At 41.8% G+C, this 24,614-nt stretch overlaps 1 protein-coding gene across 1 annotated transcript in view; it reads right to left on the bottom strand.

Moving 5' to 3' along the window:
* Nucleotides 1-24,614, bottom strand: part of dnah1 (dynein, axonemal, heavy chain 1) — a 54,456-nt gene that overhangs the window by 10,074 nt on the left and 19,768 nt on the right. The window contains exons 38-68 of the mRNA XM_072665445.1: nt 24,056-24,250; nt 23,789-23,908; nt 23,489-23,647; nt 22,601-22,705; nt 22,326-22,466; nt 21,499-21,659; nt 21,249-21,406; nt 20,859-21,032; nt 19,411-19,589; nt 19,030-19,260; nt 18,568-18,764; nt 15,034-15,169; nt 14,277-14,485; nt 13,999-14,170; nt 13,700-13,891; nt 13,426-13,536; nt 13,150-13,335; nt 12,765-12,956; nt 12,493-12,660; nt 12,097-12,288; nt 11,542-11,673; nt 11,248-11,373; nt 11,003-11,122; nt 9,359-9,508; nt 8,314-8,474; nt 6,567-6,792; nt 5,578-5,773; nt 5,299-5,450; nt 4,110-4,306; nt 3,605-3,749; nt 3,075-3,233 (exon numbers count right to left, since the gene is read on the bottom strand). Of these exons, the coding sequence (XP_072521546.1) occupies nt 3,075-3,233; nt 3,605-3,749; nt 4,110-4,306; nt 5,299-5,450; nt 5,578-5,773; nt 6,567-6,792; nt 8,314-8,474; nt 9,359-9,508; nt 11,003-11,122; nt 11,248-11,373; nt 11,542-11,673; nt 12,097-12,288; nt 12,493-12,660; nt 12,765-12,956; nt 13,150-13,335; nt 13,426-13,536; nt 13,700-13,891; nt 13,999-14,170; nt 14,277-14,485; nt 15,034-15,169; nt 18,568-18,764; nt 19,030-19,260; nt 19,411-19,589; nt 20,859-21,032; nt 21,249-21,406; nt 21,499-21,659; nt 22,326-22,466; nt 22,601-22,705; nt 23,489-23,647; nt 23,789-23,908; nt 24,056-24,250 (5,142 nt within the window). The remainder of the gene's footprint in view (nt 1-3,074; nt 3,234-3,604; nt 3,750-4,109; nt 4,307-5,298; nt 5,451-5,577; nt 5,774-6,566; nt 6,793-8,313; nt 8,475-9,358; nt 9,509-11,002; nt 11,123-11,247; nt 11,374-11,541; nt 11,674-12,096; nt 12,289-12,492; nt 12,661-12,764; nt 12,957-13,149; nt 13,336-13,425; nt 13,537-13,699; nt 13,892-13,998; nt 14,171-14,276; nt 14,486-15,033; nt 15,170-18,567; nt 18,765-19,029; nt 19,261-19,410; nt 19,590-20,858; nt 21,033-21,248; nt 21,407-21,498; nt 21,660-22,325; nt 22,467-22,600; nt 22,706-23,488; nt 23,648-23,788; nt 23,909-24,055; nt 24,251-24,614) is intronic.

The following is a 24,614-nucleotide window of genomic DNA, read 5'->3' as shown; positions in this document are numbered from 1 at the left end:
TTCAACTTGCCCCTCTTGTGGATTTTGAGGTGTGTTTAGGATCAATATCCTGCTGTAGAAGCCATCCTCTTTTCATCTTCAGCTTTTTTACACATGGTGTGATGTTTGCCTATCAGTATTTGCTAATATTTAATTAAATATATACTTCCTTCTACCAGTGAACTGTTCCCAGTGCCACTGGCTGCAACACAAGTCTAAAGCATGATTGATCCATCCCCATGCTTAACAGTTGAAGAGATGTTATTTTCATGAGATTCTGCACCACTGTGGCCATGTTGGAACTTTATCAGTCCATAGAACGTGCTTACAAAAATGAAGTAAGCTTGTTCAGATCTTTCTTTGAAAAATGATGCTGAATGTTTGTGATGAGTAAATTGTGCAGGTGTTGCTGCACAGTAGAACAGTGCACTAACACTTCAGAGTCTGATTCCTGTCTTTTGCAGTCAAAATTCCTGCCAAAATGCTCATGTGGGGCTCAAATGTGCAGAACGTGGACTAAGTGGGTTCCAGGTGCTCTGAGTGGGTTTGTACATATGTTGTTATTGGGACCTAGTTTGGGCCTTATCATTTCAGCCCACCTTAATCTCACAAGGGTCACATCTAGGCCCTATGAGCAGTGTACAACCATGGAGGCCATGTTTAACCCCTCCTGGTCCCATCACTGACCCTGGTAGGCATCAATATGTGGGTTTCCAGTTGGGCTAAGCCTACAGGCCCAACACCGGCAAGCTTACACTCAGACATGTAAGAGTGCACAGCCAGTATTCCCTATGAGCCTTGGAATGGAAGTGCAAGGTTTACTATACTAATCTTCTCCTTGTTCTCCTTGTGCTTTAGGAGGACAACACCAAAATAAGGGTTGCAACACTTTGTAGCTCTCCCCTTAAAATGAACGTGAACAGATGAGTGTGAACTAGGTTTAAGTAAGAACACATGACAGACAACTAATTCCAAGAAATCCAGAGCCAACAAGCTATTAAAAACACATAACATGTGTCATTTGCTTTCAACCTACTAATTATAATTAATTATACTAATTATAAGGGAACACTTATAGCCACTCCAGTCAATAGCAAAGTCAGCAATGCTAGTTTCTTGGAAAAAGTTTGTGATGGCTTCCAAATAGTCAGACGTCACCAACAAACTAAACAACACTGAATGTGCAAGTCAGATATGACATTTAACCTTGGCAATACACTCAAAATAAGACAAAGACACACAGCAGAGCTAGAGACCCTGATAGCAGATGAAGAATGTCCTGTGTGTTGTCCCAGGGTGCGCAGCAGGAAAAACAAACAAAGAGAGTTGAAACACACACACAGGAATAGCTGCTGCATACAGTATGTTCATTCGCTAGGCTAAGGTAGGCACTAAAGCAAAGGAGAATACACCAATCCTCCAGAACATTAAAACTACTGACAGGTGAAGTGAATAACATGATGATCTGGTTCCAATGGGCCATTTCAAGAACAGGTGATTTGAAGATAATGTGTTGAGGCAGGAAAAATGGTCATGCATAAGAATGTGAAACACTTTGACCAGAGTCAAATTGTAATGTCTAGATCATCAGGCAGGTCTTGTATGCTGTTCCCAGTATGCAGTGGTTAGTACCTATCAAAAGTGCTCCAAGGAAGGACAACCAGTAAACCGGTGACAGAGTCATGGGTACCCAAAGCCTCATTTATGCAATCCATGGAGGCCCCACCTCACCATGTACAGGACTTATGGGAAGGATCTGCATCGAACATATTGGTGCCACATATCACAGGACACTTTCAGAGGTCTTGTGGAGTCCATACCTTCAAAACTGTTTTGGTGGCAGTTAAGCAAAAAAAATCTCAAGCCCAAGGTTTGCTTAAAACCCCCTCACCAGAAGCTGAAACTAGCCCAAAATGTGTCCAAGTCTATGTTGTTTAAGCACCCCTTGTCAATTCTTTTGTATGTTTTCTTTTTTCTAATATAGAAAAAATGTCATATTTACGTGTGAAGGAATTGTACTGTTCTTTAAAATCAGTATTGCTACTTGCCACAAGGTTTCGTTTCAGCTGGGCCCTATTATGAATGCATGGCCAATGAGACATCACATTCATTAGGCCACAAAAGGCAAAACCTGATCCAGCTCAGCACTCTGAGTCTAATAGGTATGACCTCAGAGACGCTGGCTTGTGACTGAAGGCCTCAGACATTGTCCTGAGCTTGTAAGGAATGTGGCAGCTCTTAGAAAGTGACCTAGAGCATGGGTTGCTGATACAGAAACTCAGGACAGGCTGATAATTAGCAGCAGGGTGGAGAGAGATGGTTTTATTACATCACTGCTTTGTAAAAAATGTACTGGAGGTCTGTTAGGGTGCTGGGAAAATTCCAGTCATGCCAGAGGCTGGACAAAGACTACAAAACTCTCAAAACTAGATGAGTCAAAAACACTGTATCATCTGAACTCTCTAAAATTTCTAAACTAAAAAATACATTAGTCACATGGGTATTTTTAATTTTATTCCCAACTGAGTCATATACACTTCCCATTCAGTAGCTTAAAGCCTATAAAATGCTGTTTTTGGTCAGTCCTAAAACAATAGGAATTTAGTCGTTTAAAGTACCATGGGAAACTGAAATAATTCTGAAATATGTAAATATTACGTACTGTTGACCCCCCACTCCATATAGTCCATATATGGAAACTAAGCCAAAATAGCTTGTTTTGAATGTCACGAGAACCAACTTGTTTACATATCTCAGCCTATTCAGTTTCAACCACAGTTTAGCCCCACCCACTCTTTTCTCACAATTTTCAGAAGTGTTTCAGCTTTGATTGCATATTGTGCCTCATTCAGCCAATCAGAAAACACACACACATATGTATATATATATATATATTATACATAAATGTATGCACTTCTTTTCTTCAGGAATAACATACATGAAATCAACACTACTCTGTCTTTTGGGTTACATACTTCTGGTAATGGTAGTGCTGATGTCCTTAAATTATATTAAAAGATCCATGTTTTGTCAGTGCAGTGTAAAGGTGTGTGTTTGCTGTTTGGTTGTGTTTCTGAAAGACCCTTCTCTCTGACCTGGCCCTGGCCCAGTGAGATGGCGCTCATTCTTTTGGAGAACTTCATGATATCAGCGAACTTGTAGAGGTCAGCAGCGGGGTCGGTGCCAGGAGATAGCACGAAAATGAGTGGAGTAGACGGAGATGACTCCTTAAAGACAGCAGACAGATCAGACGTCTGAAAGATAGAGGGAGAGAGAGAGAGAGAGAGAGGGAGAGAGAGAGATCAAGATATTCTGTAAAATTCTGTACTTAATTTATAGTAAACAGAATTTAGCCTCCACATTTAAGCCATCCATCCATCTGTGGATCAGCAGGGGATTGAACCAGTGACCTTTCCATGTCATTTTTTAAAAGAACTGCAGAATTGCAGACCTTTTAACATAGATTATTAATTAAATGTACATGAAATGATTTATGTTGTGAGTCTTGCAGTTGTGCAATTTTGTACATCTACAGACCTGTAAAGTTTTAAAGGATTCTTCCAGTGACTTTTGAAAGATATAGGTGTGTGTGCAGGTGGGCAGGCAAGCAGCGGTGCGGTGGTACCTGAGGCTCGATGAAGCGCTGGCCCAGCTGTGCAGACACAAAGTCCTGCAGGCCGTGTGTGAGGCGATCCACGCGTAGACAACGTAGCACCAGCAAACACTGAAAACTGTCCAGTTTACTGCTCCACTCACCTGGGAGATGCTCTCTGTACACACAAATACACACAGGTATACAAACACATACAGCACAAACAAAGAAGAGACAAACAAACCCTTCCACTTATCTTTCACTCATATCTTTTCTCTTCAATTGAATGTGTGTGGCATTAGGCATGATGCCAATAGCAATCTGATTCTATCTGCTATCTGTTCCTGTTTGTCTGAGTCTTTTGGCAATACTTTGCTACAGGTACTAGACTAGCTGTGCATTTGCATATCTGTGACAGCAATTGGTGCATTCATTAAAAGAGGTGTCCACAAACCTTTGGATATATGGTGTATGCAATTACATACAAATGACCATACCACTTTTAAAAACATCTGTGTGAGTGCGTGTGTAAGGACACCTGTGCGGCTGGCTACTGTCAAAGATCATCTTGTATTGAGGCTCATGGCTGGAGAAGGTGTCTGCAAGGCCTCTGAAGTTAGGCAGGCTGCTGAGGGCCAACAGCTCCTGCCAGGCACGCTCTGATAACCAGCTGGACGATGGGTTAAGCAGTTGCTGCTGGACTGTCCCTCCAGACAGCATGTACTGCCATTCAGCCTGGAGACAGGACACTGCGATTAGGCCATGTCAACATACTTGTCAATGTATGTACCAGCAGTGAGGGTATATAGGTATATATAAGCATCCAAGCTTGAAACAAGTCCATGCTTTAACAAACAGTCAAAATTTTAACTCTCAGATTATAAATGAGAAATGAATATTAAAGTAAAGCTGATTGTGTGAATAAATTCAGTCCATGTTTAACACTAGAGCATTAGTGCTCTAGATCTTTTCAGCACTTTTTAGTAACCTGTACTCTTGCCATCTTAACTAGCGGTTCAACTGCTAGATCTTGAATTGTAGCATCACGAAGGCCTGGGGGATTTTCTTCATTATGGCGAGAATCCTTCTGTTATCAACTGTGGAGACCCACCAATCCCTTTATGGTTTCTAAGCTCAGTTCTTTGGGATGGGTGGGTGGCCGGTTGGATGGCTGGGTGGCTGGTTTATTAAATGGGTGGGTGGGTGTCTGGATGGATAATTGGATGGATAGAATAGACACTGTATGTTGGCTACCCCTTCTAACAAATGCATTCAAATACTTTAAGTTGCACCAATTGCTGACACAGGTGTGCAAATGCACCAATACAGCTTGTGTAGTCCCTCCAGAGAAGTACTGCCAATAGAACAGGACTCTCTGGAGCAAATAAACATAAACCTACTGGTACCATGCCTAAGGCCAGGCTTGGGCTAGAGGGGTATTAAGCCCCCCAGCATTAAGCTGTGGAGCAGTGGAACTGTGTTTTCTGACATGATAGTTGGAGCTCCATCTTTAGGTCTGGGAGTTGGGGATGAGATGGGGTAGTGATCATGCAACATCCTAACCTCACTAATGCTCTTGTTGCTGAATGCAATTAAAACCAAAAGCAGTGGAGACAGTTACTCCAACAAAATCAGGACTCTTTTTAAAACCCTTGATTTTGAATACTTTCGTCCATATAGTGTAGATAGATAGACAGACAGACGGACAGAAAAAATGGATAGATCACCATGTCAATCTTATTGTCGTTCATCATGATGCGAGTACACAGGAGGAAGGCAAACATGAGCTTGTGTTTTTCAAACAGACTGCGGCACACGTTGCTGTAGAGGCTGAATGTGAAATATTCATTAATGTTGATGATGCGCTGCTCCACTGTGTCTGTGGAGGAAGACAGGGAGAGACATGTGACTTTTTAAGTGCTTTAGATTTGCAGCATGAGGTATACAGTATATACTGAAAGAATGATCCAGTCAGTGATGCAGTCAGTGATGCAGGTCTACACTACCTGCTCGGTCTGAGTTAGCGATGCCAGCCAAGAAGATGCCAAGAAACCACTCCAGTGAGTACTGGTACATGGGGTCCACATTGGACAGGTCAGACACACAAAAAAAGAGGATCTGGGTTCGTACGGCCACGGGGACGTATTCCAACCGCGTCGCATCGATGTCCCGCTCCGTCTCCTCTGCCACCATCACTTTAACCTGGCATGGTCAAACATTACATCATTATCTGCCTACTATACATTTGTGCATATCCTTACACAAGGCATTCACAATATATGTAACCTAAACTACACTTCACTTTTTTAATGGGCAGTTGTGAATCTAGCTGATACTGGCAACTGAAGCTGAAAACAAGAAATTGCTCTTAACGGTTCATTAATCACACCGTCACTCAAAAGAAGAGTCTCCCTTTCCAGTAGGAAGTACTGGAAGTACTCCAAACCCTCTGGGGCCTAACAGTTTATAAATTCTTGCATATCTTCTTAAATTCATCTTTAAAGGCGCTTGCTTATAAAATTATATACAAATTTATGAATCAATTTTTTTTTTTTGTCAAATCTTTTCCTTTTTTTCTCCCAATTTGGTACTGCTAATTAACCCATCCGCCTGTAAGTCCCCTGAGCACTAGCAATGCTCCTGACACTAGGAAGGTAAGGACTTAACACGTCTTCTCCGATACATGCAAAACCAAAAATCACTTTCCAGAGTGATGAGGGGTCCATTTTGCTCTGACTTACTAACCCTTGAGTCATAGTGGAAGCACATCAGACCGCTAAGCCACTCAGAGCCCCTTAATATACACATTTCATATCAAAACCCCATGTGAGCTAGAACACTGTGTGAAAAGATAATCTGGCCCTAAACCTGAAAAATACCATAACTTTCTTCATAGGACATGCATAAATGCTGTGCCTTTTGTTATGAATCTTGTCATGAAGCTCAGACGTTTTTCTAAATCTAGCCTTAGCTTTACTGTATATTACTGACTGACCTGGATCTCTCCGGCTTTAAGCTTGGAGGCTCCCAGCACTCGGATGAGCTCCTCATCGTCCACAGGATTCCCCTCAGACGAGCTGAGGCGGAGCAGGATCTGATCCTCAATCTCCTTCAGCTCCTGCTTCATGTGGGCATTACTTACGATCAGCTGGTTCTTTGCCTCCTCCAGGTCAGGCCTCTCCTCCGCCACCACCCGGCCCAAAAGCTGGTCCTCCAAACCACTGCACACAACACACACAATTACACAAGGGTTGTGTTACCTACACTGTATATTATGGGTGTAAATCTCACATCTTCACATCTCCCACTGTGGTCATTGCTGATTCTGCCCCACTAGCTACACTATGTGGCTAAAGGTTTGTGGACATCCTTTTCAGTATTTCCCCCAAAATCAAGAGGATCAATATGGAGAGTGTCCCTGATTTGTCTTTACTCTTCTGGAAAACCACTAGGCTCTGGAACACTGCTCTGCGGATTTAATTCAATTCAGCCACAAGAGTATCAGCTAGGTCAGCTAACTACAGCTCATCCAAAAGGTACTGGATGAAGTTCCATCATGCGACTAAACACAGTTCCAGTGGTCCACAAACCAGTGCTTGGGGGCTTTTCAGCCACAAGAGATACTCATCTAGCCCACATTTGGTATTATCATGCCAGCGGGATCATAGATGTTCATAGTGTCTCGTTCTATTGGTCAGTACTTTGCTATAGAGATTATACTTAATGCTCTGTGTGCACAATGAGTGCACCTTTAAATAGTTGAATTCTGTCATTAGAAGTAGGGTCCACAAAGGTCTGCTCACATTGTGTAGATCTGTTCCACACTGGCTATCAGCCTGGGAGGATAAGAGCTAACCTATGTTCCCTCTCAGACATGTTGAAGCCAGTATCTTTTCAAGCTGCATGAAATATGCATTCATGCATTTTTTACAGTGTCTTTATTCATTCGTTTAAAAATGAATAAAACAGTGTTTCACCACAGTCTGAACAGAAGTGTGTGGCATTTTCATATTTTTTGACATAACTGGAAAATGCCAGCAGCCCTTTAAACTGTGTGAATATTTCATGATGAATAGAACCAATCTGAAGTGAGATGTGGTGGCACGGACTGTATTCGATGATGGAAGCTGTCCATTATAGAGGTTATCTGGTTAACTGTACCACTTACCGGAAATGTCGTTCCCCTCTGGCATCAATGGCCCATGGGGCATAGCGGTTTCCAAAATGCTACCACCCTTCACCTCATACCCTATTATCAGGCCCTTTTGGACATCAAAATCGCATTTTTCGCCCATGGTGATCGTTTTTGCATTCTGCTACAACTGACTGATGCATTCGCTTATTTACACATGCAGAAAACCCTGTCATGTGGTATCTGTGAAGTCCAGGGCTGAGTTTTCCAAACCAGGGGTGGTCATAATATTCTGATATGACTGTGCGTGTGATGTGATGGAAATGTTCAATCCCATCACCAGTTCACCTGATTTAATATCATTAAACACTGATTTACCAAACCAGGTGTTGGATGATGACTCGATTTTTTTATGACCACAATGTAAAACCTTTTATTAACCTCTATTTATATTTATTCTAATATTAGGGTTTTACTGAGTAAATAAGAAGCTGCCCAGATAAGAAGCTAAGATAAGGTGCTTAAAAGTGCACAGTACTGTGTGTGTGTGTGTGTGTGGACATGGTTTGAGCATGTGTTGTTTGTAAGCAGACATGATAGCTGGGAGTACCTGGGTGACAGTGTGAAGTTGATGAGGGTGACTTTGGTGGCGATCTCAGGTGAGTAGTGTGGATTGGGCAGCTTAGTGGTGATGTACATCTTGAAGTCATTGTGATATGGAATAACAGCATCTCCAAGCTTCAGTACTGTGGTGCCCTGCTGCTTATAGGTCTGAGCAAAACACACACACACACGAGACATAGTAGACTTAACATGCTCTTAACAAGCTCTGTACACTTAACATACAGTAACTTCTTCCATGCTAATGCAGTTACTGAAACTGAAGCTGAATTAAGAGTATTTTTACTCTACGAAAAGAATGCAAAGCTATCTCTCCATGCATGAACTTACTCTTCTGCTGTCAGACTGAAAAGTATGTGATGAACATTAATTAAACAAATTTAATTTGTCCAGTATCTTAAGCTTTGTCCACTGTTATTTCAGTATTTGCAGAAGCTTCCCATACTGAGAGTACAATTAATTTGTTTGCATTTAGAATAATACAGAATATGGACAAAAGTACTCAGACACCTGCTCTTTCATCTTTTCCTACAAATTAAGAGTATTAAAAAAGTGTTTATTGAGTCTACTGTGCAGGGATAGCTTTTGGAGCCTTGTTGTAAGAATTTCATTGCATTCAGCGACAAGAGCAGCATTACTGAAGTCAGGGTGTTGGATAATTAACACCTCATCCCTCAAATACAACTCATCTCAAAAGTACTGAATAAAGCACCATCATTCCAACACTCCTCTACAGCTCAGTGCAGGGGGCTTTACACCCCTCTGGCCCAGGCCACGCCTGGCATTAGACATTGTGCCAACAGGTTTATGTTTATCTGCTCCAGAGAGCCCTATTCTATTGGCAATACTTCACTACAGGGACTAAACAAGCTGTGTCCCTCACATCTGTGTCAGCAATAGGTACAACCTATAGTAACTAAATGCATTCCTTAGAAGGGGTGTCCACAAACATTTGGACATACAGTGGATTCTTAACTTCTTATCTAGATGAACATGAACAAGTGGAACCATCATAAGTGAATGGAGTTGTGTACTTGTCTCAACAGAACTGGGTCCAGGGCAGGGTCCAGCTCCTCCCCTACATTTTCCAACAGGCAGGGCTTTCCGAACCGTATGGCGTTCTCCAAACTGCGCAAAAAGTCCCGGTCGCTTAGCTTCATCACGTCCAATCCATTATCACGTTCCTGGAGACAAAGAAAGAAGATCTTCAGGATCGTCATGACCTTTAACAAAGCAAAACTGAGGAAAATACTGCATGTACTGTTCAGTTCTCAACCCAGTCGGTCATTGACCACTAATCCTTAAATCCAATGTTAAGCCAGCTGTATTTATTAATTACGTTTCTTTAATTAATTAAGATAAGATAAGATAATCCTTTATTAGTTCCACAGTGGGGAAATTCTCAGTGTCACTGCAGAAAAGGGATAGAAAGACACTCGTAGATAAATTACCACTATAAAATATATAAAAGCAATAACAATATTATTTACAGATTACTTACAGATAATTGCAAATTGACTCTTAATTGCACATGTGTGTGTGTGTGTGTGTGGGGGGGGGGGGGGTATTGCACATTGTGTTTTTACATTGAGGGACCTCTGTTCCCTGAATATGTGTATGTAGTTTAAATGTGTGTGTGTGTGTGTGTGTGTATGTGGTCAACTGGGAGCAGTGCTGGTTGTGGAGTCTGACGGCAGCAGGAAGGAGGGACCTGTGATACCGCTCCTTCACACACTTGGGGTGAAGCAGCCTGTCACTAAAGGAGCTGCCCAGTGATGCCAGAGTCTCATGCATGGGGTGGGAGCTGTTCTCCAGCATGGATGCCAGATTGGCTGTCATTCTCCTGTCTCCCACCACCTGCACTGGGTAAGAAGCACCCCAGGACAGAGCTGACCCTCTCTATAAGTTTGTTCAGTCTCTTCTTGTTTGGTGGTGAGATGCTACTGCCCCAGCGGAACAATCCATAAAAGTGTGTCGAAGAAAGTCCTCAGGAGTGCTCCCTGCACTCCAAAGGACCTCAATCTCCTCATTAGATAAAGTCTGCTCTGGCCTTTCTTGTAGAATTACAAAAGAAAGACAAAATTTACACAATTATGATCTACACCATATAGCCAAGAAACATTTCTTCTAAAATCAGGGGCGTTACTAAGGAGTTTGGCCCCTTTGCTGCAGTTATGCTTTCTACTCTTCTGGAATAATCTACCATGAGATGTTGAAACACTGCTATGAGCATTCGATTGCATTCTGTAACAAGAGTAAAAAAAAGTGAGGTCAGGCACTGATGTTAAATGAACAGTTGTAGATCACAGATGCCACCCCAAGTCATCTCAAACATATTCAGTAGAGCTCCATCACTCCAAAGAACCCAGTTCTACTGCTTCACAACTCAATGTTTGGTCACATATACCCCTCTAGCTTACACTTGGCAGTTGGCATGGTAATCTTAGATTCGTGTGCGGCTCCTAATGCATGTGAGTGTCCCAATGCAATGCTTTTCTGTGAAGATTTTAAAAGCTGTGCATGTGTCACCGGTTATTGAGTAAACCTTAAAGTACTGGAATCCACCACGTAGAAGGGGTGTCCACAAACTTTTGCTAACTTAGTGTGTGTAGCCTTTTTTTCTCCATGCCTGTACATAACTGTGCAGTTAACACACTGATAGTAGTTGGGGAACTTGCCATGTTCTTGATCCATTTGTTGGCCTGACCCTGAGGGTCTATGAACAGAGACCAGCGCTGCGAGTACTGACTGATCACTCCATTTTCAACAGACAGGTTATCCTTCGGCAGGCCTGCGATCTGCAAATCACACACATGCATATGCATACAAAAACATTAGCACACACATGGACACTGACACCAACACAATGTGTGTGTAAGAGTATGTTGGTGTGTGTTTGAGTGTGCACAAGTGCATTTGAGACCTGCCAGGAGCGGATCTTGACTTTGTCTCCAAGGGTGGTGATAAGGTTTGGCTCAGCTGTGTGGGGGACTTTCTGCTCCTTAAAACCATGCAGCCACTCCTCAAACATCGAGGCCCTATACTCACCCTGCAGAACATGCACACATATTAATACAAACACATAATGACCAATTGCATATTATATATTGTCTATCAATTAAGAATGCTTGATTGTTCCCAAAACCTGTAAATACTGAGTCCTGAACACCAAATACTGAACACCAAAGCCTGGTTCTACATACACTTTGGAACTCACAGTAAATGGTCCAAGGTAGGCGACGTATCCTGCAGACAGAAGCACGTCTCCAGCTACATTATCCACCAGATACTCCAAGTGCTGGACTGTCTCACTCCAGCGCACCTTCTCATCCACCAGCCCACCAATCAGCTACATCCACACATACACATTCATGCAGAAGAATAGCTGCACTTGTGAAACGGGTGATTCTAAACAGCTGTATTTTGTACAGTATATTATTAAGGTGATCTGGACAGAGGTATGTTGTACAGATGATCTGGATATTACACACACACACACACACACACACATATGTATATGTGTGTGTGTGTGTAATATCCAGATCATCTGTACAACATACTTCTGTCCAGATCACCTTAATAATATAAATATATAGTTAATATATATATATATATATATATATATAGTTATGTTATACAGGTGTTCTGGACATGTGTACAGTGTGAATGTTGAATGTGTAATGGTGAATGTTATACTAATAATTAATAAAAAAAATAATTACAAAAAATGAAAATCAAAAATAAAAAAGGTGTTAGTGTTGACACTGCTCACTTTGTCTGCTCGGACCAGTCTGCCCTCGCACAGCTGACACTTGCTGTCCAGTTCATCACGTTTGGCCAGGCAGTCGTGGTATTTAGCTTGCAGCGTGGCAATGCCCTCCTCCACTGCCGCCAGCTTCTTTTTGGCCTCGTCCAGAATACGCTGGGTTACTGCCAGGTCCTTCTGAGCCTCAGCTAGAGCTTGCTGCCCTCACACAGCCACACAAATATATGCATTAGTGTTTAATACAACATAATTTCCACGTAGCATTTGTAATTAATGACATAAGTGTTGCAATTACGTTTCTTGCACTGCAGGGGGCAGCATGGTGATGAGTAATGTTAAGTTCTAAACTCTAAACACAGTAAGATTTCATTCATCATGTAATTAGAATACATCAGTTCTCACTCGTTTGGGTTCCACAGCTCTGGCCACAAAGTGGTACACATGCATGGCCCGCACCCACTGGCAGATGGATGTGCAGGCCTTGGACACTTTGGCTATGGAGGCGGGCTGGAACTCCTCGTTGTCTATGTAGGGCTGCACCAGTTTGATAACAGAGTCTGGGATATTGTCCTGTTAAAACACAGGAAGATTGATGTTCTTTGTGCTGGTGTTGTAAAGGTCACTGAGCAAGTTTACTGTGAATGTAGTATTCTCAATGTGTGTGTAGCCCTGACCTTATCAAACTTGAATAGACTCTCCAGGAATTTGCCTGGGTCCTGCAGAAGACCCTTGCCAGGTTCCCAGTAGTCATCCACTTTGGTTCCAGGCTTCTCCCCAGCTACTTTCTTAGGCTTAATGCCTTTCATAATGCAGACTGCCTCAATGACCAGCTTCACACCCTGAGGTGGCCTCTGCATTGCCCTCACCTAGACAACAATGCACGCACAGGGACCATGAGAAGAACATCTAATGTTCGTATACAGTAACACTCATTCAGTAACACTCATTTAAACATTACAGACCAGGTAGACCTGGTTCCATGGATTCATAATAAATTTTAATTCAAGGAGGCCCAAACCACATATAGTGTGTTTATACTTTTAGGTGTGTTATTATCACCTCAGTGACATCGTTTTTGTTGAGCGATTTGAGGCTGGCCAGTGCAGCATCCAGCGCTGGCAGAGCTTCATCCAGGTCTTTCTGTGCGTCTGTGGCAATGGCTCCAGCTATTTTAGCCTTCTCAGATGCTTTAGCCTCTTCCTCCTGCACTGCAACACGAGTCTCTTCCGCAACCACTGTGTCTTCCTACACACACACACACAAATATATACAGTGATGAGTGTAACGAAAGGTTCTTTCAATACAGCTGTAGTTCAGAGGGAGCATGAATATTGCCTTGATTTTCTCCATTGTGATGACAGTGTCTCTGGCTGCTTCTTCCAGGAGAGGCCGCATCGTCTCCAGTTCCTCCTGCATCTTACTCACATCCTCAGCTGTGCTCAAGAGCTGCACACACACAAATTCCAATCCGTTGAACAGTGATTGAACAGAAAATGCAGGAATATTAATTCCAAACCTTCCAACAGTGATGCCAAGCTTTTATAATTTTGCCACTTATCGACACAGAGACACGAGAACGAGTTGCAATTTTCCCCTTGGCGTCTCCCACCTTGTCCAGACCGGTCTTCATGCGCTGTCGAGCTCCATGCAGCTCCTGCTTTTTTCGGCCAATCAGGCTACAGAAGATACTGAGGAGCTCCAGGTAGCTCTTGGGTGTGACATAGTTGTAACGGGAAAGTTCAGCCCGGTACTGCTCACACTTCTGGGCCACCTTCTGGTGAATCTCCACACACATCACAGTCTACAAACACACAAAGACACATCAGTTGATTACAAACCATAATACACAAACGGTACAGTAATATTCTACTTAAATACACCTCCTGTTAGTTTTACACTTTTCCTCACCATGCCGTTGAGGGCAGCAGGGCTGGCCTCTAGCTCAGGCAGCTCGTTGAGGAAGGATGCTGCCACAGACAGCAGTGCCTCCTGTGGCCAGGCACTGAACCAGTCGATAGTGCAGCAGGTGACCAGAGAGGGGAACTGGCGGAGCCTCGCCCGGAACACTTCCCCTATTGGACTGCAGGAGGAGAACGTTCAATGGCATGCGGCATCTCAGTTATCCATATAATGTTCTTAAGTTCATGTTTATAAAATATTATGTGTCTATTAAGCTTTAATCTGACCTCATGCAGAGCACAGTGTGGATGTTGCTGCGCACTCTCTTGACGTAAGCAGCCATGAGGTTGGCCTTGGTGGGCTGCTGGCCCAGGTCCTGCACCACAGGCTTCATAGCAGTCAGGATTCTGTCCTGCTCGTCTCCAGCATACAGGTTTGGCACGTCACCTGAGTTCAGGATGTTGTTAATGTCCTCCAGGAACGACTCGCTCTTAATCTGAAAACAAGCAAAAACAGTTTCTAAAAGAACTTTACTTGAAAAAAGGTTTTGAGATTGATGAGATTGGTGACAGTCTAAGTTTAGCTTTTGTTAGCAACGTTAGTCTAGCATCTCCTCTTTTTTTAAAAAAAAGGTAAAGGTGCACGTATTTGTCACTGTACAGTGTGCACTGCACAGCATTTAACCCATCTGTGGTAGTGAACACACACTCACACTAGTGAACTAGGGGTGCGTACACACACACCCAGAGCGGTGGGCAGTCAACTCCAGCGCCCGGGGAGCTGGACCTAAACTAGTCCTTAAACTAGTCCTTTAAGAAAGCAGAACCCGAGAAAAGCTGGGAATTAAACACAGACAATTTATAGCACCCTTAAAAACACAAGCCGTGCAGCAGCTGAACTGAAGAAAAGTATTATAAGCAAATTACATTCACTTAAACAAATAAATATTAACGCTAGACTTCTAAGAGTCAATCTCACTTGTGTGTTCAGGGAAGTCATCACCTGTGTGTAGATGGTGTACTGATAGCAAAGATAAAACCATACCTGCGTATCAACAAACAGGAAAGTGATCTGAACGTTTTGCAGGCCGGCCTTCATCATAATGCTCTTAATGTCTTCCCTCCACTCAGCTACGCCATAGTTCTTAGACAGCTCGATCTGGAAGCACTCGTACTCAGATCTGATGAAGCAACATGACAATGATGACGACAACAACAACAGGGACAGCAGAAAGTACACATTAGTCAAGCTCTGAAACCAGATAGAGCAATGTTCATAAAAATAAAAAAAAAACAATATATTTTAGTTATACACTATATGGACAAGAGTATTGGGACACCTGCTTATTTATTATTTCTTCCAAAATCAAGGGTATTAAAAAGAGTTTATTCTGCTTTTGTTGGATTAACTGCCTCTACTGTCCAGTGAAGAAGGCTTTCTACTAGATTTTAGAGCTCTGCTGTGAGGATTTGACTGCATTCAGAGTGTTAGTGATGTCAGGATTTTGGATGATCTCCACCCCATCTCATCTCATCCCAAAAGTTTTAGGTGGAGCACTATTGTTTGAGTGAACACAGTTATAGCTCTTAGTCCTAACCTCCCGTTTTAGAGACTGTAATCAGCAAAGCTTGAGAACTTTATATCATTTCTGGCATGCAAAACCTTGTATCTAAATTTCCAACTTCAATTCGATTTAATTCAAATGTATTTTTATGGTGCTTTTCAACAACAACGAATGTTGTCACAAAGCAGCTGTACAGAGATTCGGGTTCAAGCCTCTTTTAAGCAAGGAAAAACTCCCTCAGATCAAGAGGAAGAAACCTTGAGAGGAACCAAGAATCGAAAGGGGAACCCATCCTCCTCTTTTCGACACCAGATAGCACAAAACAACTTTACAGGAAAAAAAAAAAAAACTTAACTTAATTGGAAGTCAAAGTAAAAAGAATTCAGTTAAGGGCAAAAGAAATAGAGATACGATGCTCTTGCGTGGCAGTGACAAAATATTAGTAACGGCACATGAATCTTTAGTTCTAGATAACTTAATGGTCAATTTTAACATCAGATATTGAGTTCTACTGAATGCTTCCAATTCACCCCAGCTTCTGTTTGCCATGTGGCCAATATAAGAGCAGACATGCTAACGATAAGCTGCTGTACATGCCTGCCTTATAAGACCACCACTTTTCTCTCATGTGGTGGGAAATGCTGAGAAAAATCCCCCTGGTGTGTGGCAAGCGCTGATAGTGTGCATCATTGGGGGGGCACTTTTGTGTGTGCGAATGACCCGTCATGTGCTAAAACCTTTAATGTCCAACATGTGTGGCCACATTATGCGCATGCACTGTTTCATGAGCTCTGCTTTGTATTTATGACACTAATTGATGGCTTCGATTTCACGTGTATGGTTCTGTACTAAGTATTATGATCACTAGCACATGTTCTGAGTGCTCAGATATGGAACTTTTTCATTTATAATGACAGGTTGGTTTTCATGGTGCGGTCAATGTGCTTCGGCTTTGAGGCGTACATGCTGGGGGGCCAGTGCTGCATGTGTGTTCTGACCCTAGTTTACTAGAGTGTGCTGACTGGAATTGGAAATTTTGACAGTATTAGCGCAATACTAACCAGAGGTGTGTTAGATAGATAGTTCTCTAGATGATCCTTAATCCAAAAAAACACCTGAGAAAGCTGCTTTTAAAGAGACTTAGATAAAATAAAAAATATGAAATATGATTTATGAAGCTTTGATGTAGTTTTAAATCTTGAGCTCTGTTTTATCTCGCACACAAATGCAGCAAGGTAATATGTTCAATATTGGGAAACATTGCTAAAGCTCTGCCTCTTCTGTCATAGAGTGACATAGAAATTTGTACATGCAATGGTCTTTTAACTGGGATTATTAAGAAATACATTTTCAGCAACTTCGCCCCATTCAGAAAAAAACATCTGCACATCTGTAAAGGTAAATCTCTTCACTTTACCTTTTTTGGTTTTGTTTTATTTTTGCATCAGTTTCTCCCAAATTTACTCATTTTAAACTCCCACTCACTAGCTAGGACTCTCCCTTCACATGATGCTACCAGAACTGAGGGGCACTTGTTTAGCTAGGACTAGCTAGGACTTTAGCAGTGTTCTCCCTCCTGCCATCAGGAAGAAGGTACCGCAGCATCCGGTCCAACACGACCAGACTCTGCAATAGCTTCTTTCCCCTAGCCATCAGACTTCTCAACTCAACTCAACTTCTGAACTGATGTCTTTTTCTGTTACATCTCTCTCTCTCTCTCTCTCTCCAACCGTTTACCCCAGATAAAATGGGAAGCATTTTTGCACAAAGCATTTGCACTAATAACTTTACTACCTCACTGGACTCAATATTTATTACACACTGCATAATTTGCACACTACCGGCAATTCTTTATTATTCTCTGTCTGTACTGTGTTGTGTTGTCTGTCCACACTTGTATTGTGTTGCACTTGTGTTCTGTATGCACTGTCTATGTTGCACCATGGTCCTGGAGGAACGTTGTTTTGTTTCACTGTGTACTCTGTATGTAGTTGAAATGACAATAAAACCCACTTGACTTGACTTGACTTCTACTTTCTGTTCAGGAATTCTGTTACTTCAGCTAACAGATGACCACGCTGGCAAGCACTGAGCTGAGAGATAGGGGAGAAGGAGGGTCGTCCTACCCACCCAGAGAGAGCGAGTTATGTTCTCTTAATCCTTACAGCCATAGCCACATGGCTGTGGCTTCACTGTGGATTGAACCTGATGATAAGGTCAGTGCATAGACGGCTGTGCCACCAGGAGCCCCTAATTTAGATTTAATTAAATTTCTACCTTTTTACCATTTATATTTTTTATGAATATTGTAAATGAATATATCATAGTTTTGAACACTAATACATTTAGTACAGTCATTCATATCTAACTCAACATATATTAGAATATAATAAAAATAATTCAAATAATACAATAAAATTGAGAAATTAAGGCTGACTGAAACAGATCCCTACTACTTCATTAGCATTGCACTAAATAGGGGGAAACTATGTAGTTTACTAAGTACCGCTAGAAATACAGATCAATTCGGGCACTTCCTCATCATCGACATGCGTTGTGAACCGGTCGCACGTGAGTGTCTGAGCCGTGTTTAAAGCTTCATACACACACTAACTGAATTCAGAATTAAAGTTTGCAAAGGAATTGTCATGGAATAATCCACCTATTAATGAACTACATGGGAAAATATCTGAAATGAGCAAATGTCATCGGCTTTACTGTCTGTTGCTTAGTAACGAGACACAATGCATTTTGGTCCACATTCAGCTACTGTTGTGAGCTATACATTACAAGGGCATTTTGGGAGCCCTCAAAATCACGCTCAAATACCACTTCATGATTCGGACACTCTGAAAAAAGGCTGACCTAAAACATAAATAATGACCATTTTGGTCACAGCTAGAATTTCTATTTCTAGATAACAGAATTCAAATTACAATTCTAATTCTACAAATCTAATTCTAATCCTAATCTGATATCTCTGATTTATCTGCAGGCCCCATGATGTGCCTTACATGTATGTGGCGAGTTTCGTGAGGGACTGGCGTCCGCTGCCCCCGACCCCCAGCAGCAGAGCGTTCCCCAGCGGCTGACGAAGGATCCGACTTATCCGGCACACGTGCTGGATGGCGTCCATGAAAAGCACCAGCTTCATCTTAGTGGTGCTGACCTGATTGTAGTCCTCCATATACTCTTCCATAACCTGTACCAGCTGCAGGAGAAGTGGAGAGAGAGAAAAAGAGAAGGTGATTAGAACATGTCAAATGTATTGTGTTTAAAAAGCCTAACTACAGATTTAGAGCATTATCTGCAAGACCTGCTGTCTAACTGAACGAACTCTCAGAAAATTGTTTTGATATGTGCTCAAGTTTTTAAAATGTCTACCACCGGCTTCTATGGACAGTGTGAGAATGTGCAGTACATTTTGTGTATAAAGAGAAAATGTGGGGTTAAATTAGGCAAAAAAGGCCTCACACCTTCTCTCTGTCTTTAATAAGTTGGTAGACTTTGTTGTCAGCACTGGGGATCATAAAGTCTCCGAAGAGGAGCGGCTGGTGGAGCACCACCTCCTGAAAGCTGCAGCCAAACTCCTGGATGCACTGCTGGAGGAGCTGGTCAAACCAGTCCCGGTCCTCTGCACTGACCAGCCGGTCCTGGAACACACGGCAGCTCTCGTGGTACCACAGCTGCAGCAGCTGGACCTTATCCTGGGGGACATACAACAGGGTCAAACACTAACAGAGCTTCATAATGCTTCACTGGTGTCCAATCTGCAATGTCTCAGTACATAATCTGATACACTTTGTGCCATTTGTCCTTCCATCCTTATTAAGATGTATCATATTTGCCTCAAATACCTCTATCTTTCCAGCCTCAGCCATGAGAAGGCCCTGGAACACCTTAGAGAGGTCACGTAGATTGAAAGTGTAGTGGGATTTGGCAGGGGTGGGCAGGAGTCCAGAGCTGATGGTAGAGTACACCTTAATGGTGGCATCCACCAGTGGCTCATTCAGCGGAAGCAAATGAGAAACCTTTTCTGCAAAAATAAGATGTAGAAACGTGTCACACAGTTTCTGGTTCCAAAACGCCTGATGTATACCATCAGGATTAGGTCAAGATTTATCCAACAAGTTCATCCAACACCAAGTAAGTAAGTAAGTTATTGAAAACTTCAATTTCTCTTTCTTTATGTCTTTTGAACATATTGTCATCTCTCTCATCTCTCTCTCTCTCTCTCTCTCTCTCTCTCTCTCTGTCTTTTGAACATATTGTCATCTCTCTCATCTCTCTCTCTCTCTGTGCTGTAACTTACTGCCTGGCTCCTTTTTGCTCATGTTGCCATCTGTAAAAAAGCAAAACAACATTTGCAAATGCCTCTAGAAACCACCACCAAGTCCAAAGGAACCATCAAGAGATTCAAAACAAAAGTGTAAGGGCTATTGCACAAACTCTCAAGGTTTAGAGAGACAATATTAACTAAACAATAGTAGTAGTTTTGCTCATTTTAGGTTCATTTAAACATTCACAGCTGAAATCTTTCTTGAGCACAGTTCTTTTTTTGAAAACTTAAAACATTTATAACTAAAAAATGTATTTGGAGTTCAATATTGGAATGTTTGCTTATTTTAAACTTTCATAACTAGAAAAGTATTTAGTAGGTTTTAAATGTTCTCAAATGCTCACTTTTATTCCTATTTTATTGTTTGCTCAACTTTATTTAGAGCACAGTTCAGAATTTTTGCTAATTGAAAACATTTACAACTGATTTGGACCACATAAGACAATATTTTGACAATATTTGACGCAGTTTTAAATGTTTTTACATTTTACGCATTTGTGACCAAACATTTTATATTTCTAACAAAAGCAACCACTGAAAATGCATTTTAGACATTTTTGCTACTTTACTTTAGTACTTGTTATTTTTTAGTACAAAAAATTTGCAGTATACCTGTGAAGCTTTGCATAGCTGTGTTAGCTTAATGGAAGCTTTTGCTTTTGTATGATTAATGGAAATTCATGAAATAACCTGATCTGATGTGATTTGGTGGGAAATAACCAGTAAACAAAGCAGAAAAAAATGGTTGTGCTTAAAAGCTATAATGACAGTCCAGGGGGAAAACTGCACTGCCTATTTTTGTTTTGTTTATGCTTTAATACACCTACACCAACTCACAAAGAGAATGACAATTAGCTGATGAATTGAATGAAGTGGTCGAACTTAGAAATAATTCTCTGTGCAATAACATAGGACTAGCACCTGAACTACTCTTCCCTTAGATACTCTCAAATGGCTTCAGCTCACCCATCCAGCTGCCTAGGATGGTTGAGAAGATTCTCCTCTTGCTGGAGTCCTCCATCTCTGTGAAGGAGAGGATGTTAAAGTGGCGGGTGAAACGCTGGGTGATGGGGTTTCTGCCTCCACCGGGGGGACCCATGGCACATGCAAAATTGATGTCCACCAACTGCTTAAACATTCCTGGTGAAGGAGAATGTGTGTTGTTAAATCACTTGGTTAAACTGCGTAGGAGAATCATACAGCATAAAAAAGCTCATTTGAAGGCTGACATGGCTTATAGTATTTTCCAGTAGTGAAGGTGCATGGACGTGTATGTTTATTATTTAAAAACACTTATATCCAGTGTAATAGAAGTACATATTATATATTGTAAATGTTACATATTAAAAGACCAACCTATCTGCTTCCTGTCATACCAGCCCCCGTGGTCCATCCACTGGCGCAGGAGCTCAATAGGCGGCTGAGCTCCATATGTCTCCAGCATAGGCATATTAAGGTCATCAATGAAGAAAATGAAGTACTTTCCCAGAGGAGGTCCAAATACACCCTTTCGCCTGGTACACACAAGCACAATGGGTATGACCAGAATATTCATTACCAAATAAAAAAATGTATAGATGAATTTGAAGTTGAAACTGAGGCTCACCTTTTGTCCAGCTTGCTGTCGATGTAATCCTGTGTCTGGTTAGCAGAAGTGCGAGCAGAGAACATAAGGAAATGTGTGATGTATTCAGCCGACATGTTGTTCAGCAACTTGTTAGACATGGTCAGGGTCTTCCCTGTGCCTGTGGGCCCAACACACAGCACCTAAAACACACAGGGCAGATGGAAAGATTACCACAAGATATCCACTGTTGCAAACAAAATATTATAAATATGTTGCACAAAGTCAGTAAAAGCATCTGCTAAACTGATGCTACTGTCACTATGGATAAATGTGGAAAATCACATTGTGCCAGAATTCTAAAACGCACAACCAGATTTACTGTGACATTAAGATCAAATAGCACTGCAGTAACTCTCATTTTGCTCATTTATAACCAAGAATTACCAGCAGTTTTAATAGAGGTTTTACCATTTTGGGCATTCCAATTTCCTTTCCCACATTTGCATGGGCCAATAGTAAATCTTATACCATCCGGTCACAAAAACATATATTTCAAGGATGAGCCCGATGGTAAACATTATGGTACAAAGCTGAATAGCATTTAATCACATTTTCTGATCACACCAGGACAGTCCTGATTCATGATCACATACTCAGCTGACTAATCCATATATTTTGAAAAGCGGTTAAGCTCACCCTAACTTTCTTGAGAGGATTTCAAAGCATATTAATACAGAGTTTGAGTATTTTACAGCTTCAATGTGGCTCTACTGTAACGTTTTAAATATTAGAATTTCACAGAAAACGTGCTACCAAAAATACATGCTGATTGATGTATTAGTATTATACATGTAATCTATACATACTGGCTTCTTATTGGCCAGAAGCATGTCCATCAAGAAGGACATGCGCACAGTGTCTGCTGTGGGCACAATGATGTCAGAGTAGCTGGTTTCTGGGGTGATGACAACATCTGCAGCGTACTTCATCCAGTTGACCCATTGTACCTAACAAGACACAACAGTGAATGTATAAATGACCTCAGATTAACAAACCAATCACAACACAATCAATGCCCGAATATGTCTTAAACAAGCTCTCAAACCCATTTAACACAAATAGCAGAAAACACTGTCTGCACCTTCCTCCTTTTGGCATCCTCCTCATCCTCATTCAGGTTACTGATGCCTGCATCGTCCAGTTGGTAGTCATACACCAGCCCCTCCTCTGGGAAACACAACTCTATCTGTGTGACAAACACAACTGTTTTTAAGCTATGTTACTACACTAAATGTAGTAATGTAACAGTGGCATTTTAAGAATGACAAAAAGCATGAACATACAAGTTATTATTTTTACTTTAATAACTAAACTTATACATTTATATAGTAGAAATCTGCTGCCCCAAGGTCAGCGTATGCCCTAAGTGGGCTATATGGAGTGGTGGCTCTACTGGGAAGTGACAGGTGGAGGTTTTAAACAGTAGATGTTGAAATGAATTGGTCTCTCAGTCAGGGAATATGTAAATAAAAGCAGACTAAGCAGAGTGTGATCTCTTTTGTGTTTTAGGTTTGTATAGAAATATGGTCTTATTATGGAGCTCAGTGAGGCAGTATGTAGTTGTGTTTGTATAGAAGTATGGGCTTATTGTGGAGCTCAGTGAGGCAGTATGTAGGTCAGGTTACTAGAGCAAACCGCTGATGGTCAGAGGGTCGGAATACTTTCCGAGATTCTGCTGATCTGGTAGCCCTGTGGATCCATTAGCTAGTCAGTTCAGTCAACATATGTACTGAGCATATGAGATGCAGAATCAGCAGAATCAGGGAAAGAATACAGAAAATAAAAGGACAGTGAGGTATTCTGACCGTACCGAGTTTATGGTGAATCTGGAGGTTGTGTCTAGTGTGTTGTGGAGTTTAAAAATGGTGCAATTTCTTTAATCTGTTTAGAATGTATTATCAGCTCTAACGAATAATGTAATTTTATTCAATAACATCCCTAATGGCAATGATCTGTCTGGACTAAGCACCTTCTCCTGGACCATCTTGGCCTTGAGCCAGGTGCTGAAGCGTTGACGGCTGGCGGCATTTCCGGTGGCCCCAACACTCCATACCAGAGAGAAGATAAACCACGGCTCAATCAGCTCACACACGCGCTCCAGCTTCTCTTGAGAAGGAGGCCTCTCTCCCTGCACACAAAATACAAAAATATATTCATTCATCTCACATGCAAACGTGTACAGATATACACAGTAACTCCATCAACACCAAGGTTATTTTGTTGGTGTTGTGCCAATGAATTGTAATGAAAATCACAATGTGTCCCAGACCTCTTGTGGAATGAAGGGCTGGAAGAAGCAATCCAGGAGTTTGAGCAGAGAGCAGGTCAGGTTACTGTCCATTGAGGTGATCACCTCAGTCACTGATTTCCGCACAAACGTGATAGAGTCCTAAAACCACATACAAGCATACATACTCATAGACTCATTTGGGCACATATAATATTCTAAGACTGAAATTTACCAGGCTCTACCCTAAGACTAGGTTTGTCTCTGCAGGGGAGACTCTCTCTTTGTATTCAAACCACTAAGACTGACCTGCAGAAATCTGGTGAAGAGTGAGTCCAGCAGCTGAGTGTGAGGCTGTAGCAGAGTAGGGATGGTGCGTAGCCAGCACTCAGTGAATGGGGAGAACCCCAGTATACTGGGCTCCAAATACACCATCCCACACCGAGACACTGTGGCCGGGGAGGCCACGGCCAGGTCCTGCACCTCGAACATCAGCGTCATTACCTGCAGACAAAGACAGAGCCTGAATCCTGTATTTGTGCTGTCTATATTCTACTATAGTGCAAATTCACCCTGTTACTTTAGTGGTTTTTTAGTGTATATTATTAAAAATCTGAATTGAATCAAAACAGTCTAATCACCCTGCTTTAGTTCAAGACCAGATTTTGTTGGTATATGATTTCAGATGGCCTAAACTGGTTGGATTATCAGGGTTGTTGAAAAGCTGGTCATCAAGATAAAAACATACCCTAGATTGGCCCAACAAGCCAACAATCTTGGTCATGCTGTTTGACCAGCTTCGTCATATTGGTCATGCTAGTTAACTAGCTTAAAGTAGCTTTGTTGAAGTTGTTCACACTGGTAGACC

This window comes from Salminus brasiliensis, chromosome 21 (assembly GCF_030463535.1).
Source record: "Salminus brasiliensis chromosome 21, fSalBra1.hap2, whole genome shotgun sequence".
In the NCBI taxonomy this organism is placed as follows: domain Eukaryota; kingdom Metazoa; phylum Chordata; class Actinopteri; order Characiformes; family Bryconidae; genus Salminus; species Salminus brasiliensis.
Note: the sequence above shows the minus strand (reverse complement) of the source record. Positions and strands in the feature narration are given on the sequence as shown.